This window comes from Phacochoerus africanus, chromosome 11 (assembly GCF_016906955.1).
Source record: "Phacochoerus africanus isolate WHEZ1 chromosome 11, ROS_Pafr_v1, whole genome shotgun sequence".
Classification (NCBI taxonomy): Eukaryota; Metazoa; Chordata; class Mammalia; order Artiodactyla; family Suidae; genus Phacochoerus; species Phacochoerus africanus.
The window spans coordinates 50,966,731-50,975,987 of NC_062554.1; the positions used below are offsets into that span (position 1 = coordinate 50,966,731).

At 39.1% G+C, this 9,257-nt stretch overlaps 1 protein-coding gene across 1 annotated transcript; it reads right to left on the bottom strand.

Annotated features, from left to right (window-relative positions):
* Nucleotides 1-530: 530 nt before the first annotated feature.
* Nucleotides 531-1,487, bottom strand: LOC125111489 (olfactory receptor 143-like). Its single transcript, XM_047753444.1, is given in 1 exon segment — nucleotides 531-1,487. A coding segment is annotated over 1 exon segment (942 nt). The 5' UTR covers nucleotides 1,473-1,487.
* Between the last annotated feature and the right edge of the window lie 7,770 nt (nucleotides 1,488-9,257).

A 9,257-nucleotide genomic window follows, 5' to 3' on the forward strand; every position in this document is an offset into this window, starting at 1 on the left:
ACAATAAAAGAAACTTGGTTCAATAAAGTATTCAATTACTATACATATACATACTGAAAATCTAGAACAAGAGCCATTAATAAAAGAGCCCTGAAAAATTCTAGAAATTTTTACATGTCCATAATTTTTGACATTCTTTCTATGTTTTATAAAATGGAAACAGGAGAGGGCTCTATGTAATGAAACCAAGAAAGGTAATAACTGGGCAGACAGCATACCACTCCATGGCTTACCTTGGATAGGAAAGACACACAAGAAATGTAGTAGGTAGTGTTAACCTTACATGGAAAAGGTTATTGGCCCATTATCTCCAATCAGTATGGGTTATTTAGGGCTGAAAATGATCCTTCAGTCTAAAAATAGGCCTATAGGGTTACATCATGTGGAAAGAGAAAAAAAAAGACTTTAGAGCAGAAATCCTGCCAAGAAGACTTTAAAAAGAGAATTAAAAAAAAAAAGGATAGGAGGAACAGGATAAAGTATGATGAGAAGAAAACAACACACAAAAAAAGAAGAATGAGTGGTTCAGCTCAGGTTGTAATTCTCTTCAGGGTTTTCTGCAGAGCAATTCTGACATCCTTGTTCCTTAGGCTATAAATAAGAGGGTTCAGCATGGGCACCACATTGGTGTAAAACACTGAGAAAAATTTTCCCTTCCCCACAGAACCAGCAGAAGATGGCTTGACATAAGCGAGCAGCCCAAATCCATAAAACAGACCAACTGTTATTATGTGAGAGCTACACGTGCTAAAGGCTTTGGACCAACCTTGAGCTGACTGGATGTGAAGGATATTGAAAAGAATCAAGGCATAAGAAGTAAAGATAATAAGGCTAGACACTATGATAACTGTGCCCACAATAACGGAAACCACAAGCTCACTGACATAGGTGCTACTGCAGGACAGCTGAAGGAGGGGGAAGATGTCACACATATAATGGTTGATGATGTTGGAATCACAAAACATAAGCCCCATCATACACCCTGTGTGGACCACGGCACCAGCAAGCCCCAGCACATATGAACCAGACATCAGCAAAGAACACACCTGAGGGGACATAGCAATTGGGTATAGCAACGGCTTACAGACGGCCACATAGCGATCGTAGGCCATGGCTGTCAATACATAGCACTCAGCATTGACAAAAAAGCAGAAGAAAAATAACTGAGTCATGCATCCTGTAAAAGAGATGATGTTCCTCTCTAAAATAAAGCTCAATAGCATTGTGGGGGTAAAAACAAATGAATAACAGAGATCAATAAAGGACAGATTGAAGAGGAAAAAGTACATAGGGGTGTGAAGGTGTGAATTCAGACAAATTAAATTCATTAAGCACAAACTGCCCACCACGGTAACCACGTAGTTCACCAAAAACAGGAAAAACAGGGGCAGTTGGAGTTCAGGTTGGTCTGTCAATCCCACAAGGATAAATTCAGTCACAGAGGAGTCATTTCCCATGGTCATTCACTGCATAGTTGTGATCTGCACAGGAATGAGAGTCAAAAGTGACATTAACAAGGACCTTCCCTCTTTGCCTCCAGAGGGACAGATGGATCTGCTCAATTATAAGCTCATAATAGTCTAATGGCACTATTACGTTTTATATAATGATTTTTCTAATGGCGAGGCAACCACAAAGCAAGACATGATTATTCCTAATGATTCCTCACTTTCTCCTTTATCCTTACTCATGTTATTTTTCTTACTCCAGAAAGAATGCTGGCAGATTCCCAGTATCTCTGCACATCATATTCTCCCTTCTCCCCACTCTCCATTAAGGATGATTGCTAAAAAGAGAAATGAATAGATGGTGTTCCCCAGAAACCTTGAGTTTGGGTTTGAAAGGAAATTAAGGCAAAATGATTCAACATTCACCTTCTTTTTCCTGGATGCTTCACTGCCACTAAATCTGAAGGATCCTCCTGCCCTACAGTCTTGAGTAGGTCAAAGTTTCTGACAATGAAGGAAGCAATAGCCATCAGCATGGTCCTCAGTCTTTAACATGCTAAAAAAGTATACAAAAGAAGAGGCCATAATTTCTATTTGGGAATTTGCACAGAAGGTCCTCTTCACTTTCAAGGAAGAACACAACCTTATGTAAGGTCCAAAACAATCAGATCACTCAAATGAGGATCTATTCCATACCCGGGAGTTCTGGGAAAATTGATGGGAAGCACAGGAAATTATTCTCTCTCGTATGATTTCAAGGTAAATAAGCCCACTGAGAACAGATATTGCTGAGTCTGTGTTTCCATTCTCTGTCATATTCCCAACACTGCATCCTTTGAGACACAATGTTGTACTCAGTTTATAATTCTATAATGAGAATTCTTTTTTTTCAGTAGATGTTTATTCTTTTAATGGTTGATATAAAGCTTACCATATGCATTTTATTTTTAATTTTTTATATAATGATTTTTATTTTTTCCCTTATATCTAGTTTATAGTGTTCCGTCAATTTTCTACTGCACAGCATGGTGACCCAGTTACACATACATGTATATATACTTTTTTCTGACATTATTATACTCCATTATAAGTGACCAGACACAGCTCCCAATGCTACACAGCAGGATCTCATTGCCAATCCATTCCATATGCAAGAGTCTGCATCTATTAACCCCAAGCACCCCATCCATCCCACTCCCTCCCCCTACCCCTTGGAAACCACAAGTCTATTCTCCAAGTCCATGATTTTCTTTCCTGTGGAAAGGTTCATTTGTGCCATATATTAGGTTCCAGATATAAGTGACATCATATGGTACCTGTCTTCCTCTTTCTGACTTATTTCACTCAGTATGAGAGTCTCTAATTCCATCCATGTTGCTGCAAATGGCATTATTTTGTTCTTTTTATGGCTGAGTAGTATTCCATTGTGTATATATACCACATCTTCTTGATCCATTCATCTGTTGATGGACATCTGGGTGGTTTCCATGTCCTGGCTCTTGTGAATAGTGCTGAAATGAACATGCAGGTGCATATGTCTTTTTCAAGGCAAGTTTTGTCCAGATATAATGCCCAAGAGTGGGATTACTGGGTCATATGGTAGTCCCATATTTAGTTTTCTAAGGTACCTCCAAAATGTTCTCCATAGTGGCTGTACAAGCATACATTCCCACCAACAGGGCAGGAAGGTTCCCTTTTCTTCACACTGCGTCCAGCATTTGTTTTTGTGGACTTATTAATCATGGCCATTCTGACTGGTGTGAGGTGGTATCTCATGGTAGTTTTGATTTTTAATTCTCTAGTAATCAGGGATGTTGAGAATTTTTTAATATACTTATTTTCCATCTATATATCTTCCTTGGAGAAATGTCTATTCAGATCTTTTGCCCATTTTTCCATTGGGTTGTTCACTTTTTTGCTGTCGAATTGTGTAAGTTGTTTGTATATTTCAGAGGTTGAGCCCTTGTCATTTGCATCATTTGACACTATTTTCTCCCATTCTGTAAGTTGTCTTTTTGTTTTCTTTTTGGTTTCCTTTGCTATGCAAAAGCTTGTCAGTTTGATTAGGTCCCACTGGATTATTTTTGTTTTTACTTCTGTTGCTTTGGGAGGTGGACTGGAAAAATCATTTGTAAGGTTGATGTCAGAGAATGGTTTTTTTTAATTTTTTATTGTTATTTCCCCAATGTTTATTCCTACTGTACAGCATGGTGACCCAGACACACAGAGAATTTTTTCCCTATGTTCTCTTCCAGGAGTTTGATGGTATCTTGTTTTATATTTAAGCCTTTAAGCCATTTTGAGTTTATTTTTGTGCATAGTGTGAGGATGTGTTCCAGGTTCACTGATTTACATGCAGCTGTCTGGGTTTCCCAGTAATATTTGCTGAAAAGACTGTCTTTTTCCCATTTTATGTTCTTGCCTCCTTTGTCAAAGATTAATTGACCATAGCTGTCTGGGTTTATTTCTGGGTTCTCTCTTCTGTTCCATTGGTCTGTCTGTCTGTTGTGGTACCAGTACCACACTGTCTTGATAACTGTGGCTTTGTAATATTGCCTGATGTATGGGAGAGTTATGCCTCCTGCTTGGTTTTTGTTCCTCAGGATTGCTTTAGCAATTCTGGGTCTTTTGTGGTTCCATATAAATTTTTGGATTATTTGTTCCAGTTCTGTGAAAAATGTCATGGATAATTTGATAGGGATTGCACTGAATCTGTAGATTGATTTGGGGAGTATGGCCATTTTTACGTTATTTTTCTTCAACCCACAAGCATGGAATATCTTTCTATTTCTTTACATCTTCTTTAATTTCCTTGATTTATGTTTCATAGTTCTTGGCATATAAGTCTTTCACCTCCTTGGTCAGGTGTATTCCCAGGTATTTGATTTCTGGGGGTGCAATTTTAAAAGGTATTGTATTTTTGTATTCCTTTTCTAATATTTCATTGTTACTACACAGAAATGAAACTGACTTCTGCATGCAGTGACAGTTTTACCACTTCTCTTCCTGTTATGATGCCTTTTATTTCTTTTGTTTGTCTGATTACTGTGCCTAGGACTACCAATACTATGTTGAATAAGAGTGGTGAGAGTAGGCATCCTTGTCTTGTTCCAGATTTTAGTGGGAAGGCTTTCAGCTTTTCTCCATTGAGTATTATATTAGCTGTGGGTTTGTCATAAATGGCTTTGATTATGTTCAGGAATGTTCCCTTTATACGCACTTTGATAAGAATTTTTATCATTAATGGGTGTTGTATTTTGTCAAATGCTTTTTTTTCATCTATTGAGATGATCATATAGTCTCTGACTTTGTTTTTGTTAATGTGGTGTATGATATTGATTGATTTGTGTGTGTTGAACCATCCTTGTGCACCAGGGATGAACTCATCTGGTCATGTTGTATGGTCTTTTTTATATGTTGTTGGATTCGGGTGGATAAAATTTTGTTGAGAATTTTTGCATCTATATTCATCAAAGATATTGGTCTATAGTTTGCTTTTTTGGTGGTATCTTTGTCTGGTTTTGGAATTAGGGTGAAGGTGGCATCACAGAATGTCTTTGGGAGTGTTCCTTCTTCTTCAACCTTTTCAAACAGTTTAAGGAGCATGGGTGTAAGTTTCTCTTTGAATGTTTGGTAGAATTTGCCTGGGAACCATCTGGTCCTGGACTTTTATTTGTAGGGAGTGTTTTTATGACATATTCAATTTCATTTCTAGTGATAAGTTTGTTCAGTTGATCTGTTTCTTTTTGATTTAGTTTTGTTGGGCTGTAAATCTCTAGAAAGTTAGTCATTTCTTCTAGGTTATCAAATTTGTTAGCATACAATTGCTCATAGTATTCTCTCATGAATTTTTTTAATTTCCATAGTATTCATTGTGACTTCTTTTTCATTTTGTATTTTGTTTATTTGGTTTTTTTCTCTCCTCTTCTTGGTGAGTCTAGCCAGAGGTTTGTCAATTTTGTTTACCTTTTCAAAGAATCAGTTCTTGGTTTGACTGATTTTTTCTATTGATTTTGAATTTCTGTTTTATTCATTTCCTCTCTGATCATAATGATTTCCTTCCTTCTACTGATTTTAGGATTTGCTTGTTCTTCTTTTTCTAATTAATTTATGCAGTGGGTTAAGTTAACTTAAGTTGGGTTAAGATGTGAGTTTTTTTTTTTTTTTTTTTTTTTTTGAGGAAGACCTGTATGCCATGAATTTCCCTCTGAGCACTGCTTTTGCAGCATTCCATACATTTTGAATGGTTATGTCTTCATTATCATTTGTCTCAAGGTATTTTTTAATTTCTTTCTTGATTTCCTCATTGACCCATTGGTTTTTTAGTAGCATGATGTTTAGTCTCCAAGTCAGTTTTTTCTCATTTCTTTTCCTGTGGTTGATTTCTAGTTTCATGCCATTGTGGTCAGAGAAGATACTTGAAATAATTTCTATCTTTTTAAATTTGTTGAGGTTAGCTTTGTGCCCCAGTGTGTGATCAATTCTTGAGAATGGTCCATGTGCACTTGAGAAGAATGTATATTCTGATTTTGGGGGATGTAATATCCTGAAAATGTCAATGAAGTCTAACTTTTCTGTTGTGCCATTTAGGATCTCTGTTGCCTTACTGATTTTCTGTCTAGAGGACCTGTCCATTGATGTGAGTGGGGTGTTAAAATCTCCTACTATGATTGTATTCCCATCAATTTCTCCTTTTACGTCTGTTAGTATTTGTTGGAGGTATCTGGGTGTTCCTATATTAGGAGCATATATATTGACGATTGTACTATCCTCTTCTTGAATGGATCCTTTAACCATTAAATAGTGTCCTTCTTTGTCTTTCCTAATGGCCTTCATTTTAAAGTCTATTTTGTCTGATATGAAGATTGCAATTCCTGCTTTCCTGTCTTGTCCACTGGCAAGAAATATCTTTCCCCTCCCCTCACTTTACTCTATATGTGTCCTTTGCTGTAAAGTGAGTTTCTTGTAGGCAGCAGATGTAAGGTTTTTGCCACTCTGTCTCTTTTGATTGGAGCATTCATTGACATTTAAGGTGATTATTGATATATATGTATTTGTTGCCATTTTAAATCTTGTTTTCCAATTGGTCCTTTGGTTCTCTTTCTTTTATTTTTTTGGTTGGATGGTTTCCATTTGTTTTATGCTTGAGTAGTTTTCAGTTTTTGTCAATATAATGTTTGGTTTTTATTTGTGATTGCCCTGTTTTTTAAGTACGTAAAACCCCTTCATATTTCTGCTTGCTTTAGCATGAGAGTCATATAGGCTCAAACACATCATTAAAATAAAAAAAGAATCTATATTTTCTTACTTTCCTTCCACACACTGTATGATTCTGATGTCTTTTTTTTTAACATCTTCATGTTTGGATCTGTATACTGGCTTATTTAAGTGATTGCTTTCCAATTGTGGTTTCCTCCATTCTAATTCTTCTCACCTTTTTTTTTAATTTAGAGAAGCTTTTTCAGTATTTCATTTAGAATGGGTTTCATACTGTTGTACTCTTTCAGCTTTTGTTTGTTGGAGAAATTCTTTATTTCCCCTTCTATTTTAAATGATATTCTTGCTGGATAGAGTATTCTAGGTTACAATTTTTTTCCTTTCAGCAATTTATATATGGCCACTCCATTTGGCCTGTAGTGTTTCTGTAGAGAAATCAGCTGATAGCCTTATGGTGGTTCCCTTATAATTAATGATTACTATTTCTCTTGCTGCCTTTAGAATCCAGTCTTTAACTTTTGCCATTTTTATTATAATACGTCTTGGTGTGGGCCTGTTTGGGTTCAACTTGTTTGAGGCCCTCTGTGCTTCCTATATCATGATATCAGTTTCCTTTAGATTTGGTAAGTCTTCAGACATAATTTCTTCAAATATATTAATCCCCTTTCTTTTTCGTCTCCTTCTGAAATTCCTATTATGTGTAGCTTGGCCTGCATAATATTATCCCATAGGATAATAAGCTCTTATACTGCTTTCACAGTTTTTTTCATTTGGTTTTCTGACTGCTGTCCTGATTGGGTGATTTCCATTATTCTATCTTCCACATCACTAATTTGTTCCTCTGCATTATTCATTCAGCTATTTACTGCTTTTACCTCAGCTTGCATCTCTGCAAATGAATTCTCTAGTTTTTCTTGGCTCCTCCTTATATTTTCTAGGTCCTTTCTAGAGGAATCTGCATTACTGTTCATATCGTCTCTTTATTCCTTCACTATTTTCCGTATCTCCCTTTTGAACTCAATGTCTGTCAGACTGCAGAGGTCTGTTTCATTGTTGATGCTTTAGGTGAATTCTCCTATTCCTTTAACTGGGAATGGCTTCTGTGCTTCGTTGTCTTGCTTGTGTTTTCCTTTTTCTGTGAGTTTGGGGAAGTCTAACTACAGTTTTCTAAGGCCATTTCTATGCAAAAGTACCCCTTTAAATTTTGGGGGGTTACTACTTATTTTTGGTGTGATAATTTGAACATTTGCTGTCTCTTTCTTCGATGTAACCAGGCTGTTATTCCCCAGGATGCTCAGTGTGTTTTCACGGAGAAGGAGGCAATGGGTAGGGACAGCAGTCAGTGCCTGGTAGTTGGGCTCTCAACAGCAGCAAGGACCTGCAGGAAGGTGGCACAGGCTACTCCTAGTTGCAGGCCCCTGGGAAGTGGTAATGAGTTCTAGGAAGATCTACAAGGTGACCAGAGCATTTGGCAGTGGCAGCAGCAGGGTGTGGTTTTCTCAAGGGAGTGAGAGCAACAGCTTGTATTCAACTGCGATGCCCTCCTCTGAGGTGACTGGAACCGCAGGCGGTGCCTGCTCAGGGACCCCTAGCGGTAGCAGGCCACAAATGCCTCTGGAGTCAGTGATAACTGCAATGGTTTGCCCACACCACCTGCAGACCATGCATGAAGCAACCCGTCTCACTTAACCCACATAGGAGGTGCTGCACAGGCTGCTCCTAGTTGCAGGATCCTGAGAAATGTCAGAGATCAGGCATATGGATACTGCCTGGAGCATTCAGCAGTAGCAGCAACAGGGCCGGTGTATTCCCAGAGGTGTGAGAGAACCAACAGGTGGTGTTGGGTCACAGTGCCCTCCTCTGTGGTGCCCCTGAGGTGACTGAGACTACAAGTGGTATCTATTCACAGATCCCCAGTGGTGGCGAGCCACTCCCACCTTTGCAGCCAGAGATAACTGTGGTGATCTGCCCCTGCCTCCTATAGACCATGCAAGAAGCACATTGTCCTGCTTAGCCCACAGGAGGTGCTGCACAAGCTGCTCCTAGTTGCAGGCTCCTGGGAAGGTACAGTGATCAAGCGTCTGGGCACTGCCCAGAGTATTTGGCAGTGGCAGCAGCAGGGCGGGTGTGTTCCCAGGGCAGCAAGAGCAACAACAGGTGTGTTCCATTGTAATGTCCATCTCTGTGGTGCCCTCTGAGGTGGTTGGGGCTGCAAGTGATTTTTGTTCAGGTACCTCTGGTGGCAGGGGCCATGACCACCTTGAGTCAGAGATAACTGTGGCAATTACTCCCACCACCTGCAGACCAGGCAAGAAGCATCCTGTTCCAGTTAGACCTCAAAGGAGGTGCTGTACCAGCTGCTCCTAGTTGTAGGGTCTTGGGAAGGGACAGTGGCCACGTGTCTGGATGCCACCCAGAGCATTTGTCAGTGGCAGCTGCAGGGCAGGTGTGTTCCCTGGGGAGTGAAAGCAACAGCATATGGTGCTTGGTTGCAGTGCCCTCATTTCTTTCATTTTTGCCAACCCCTGAGGTGACTGGGGTCACAGGTGGAGCTCATTCACAGGCACCCAGTGGTGGCAAGCCATGCCTCCT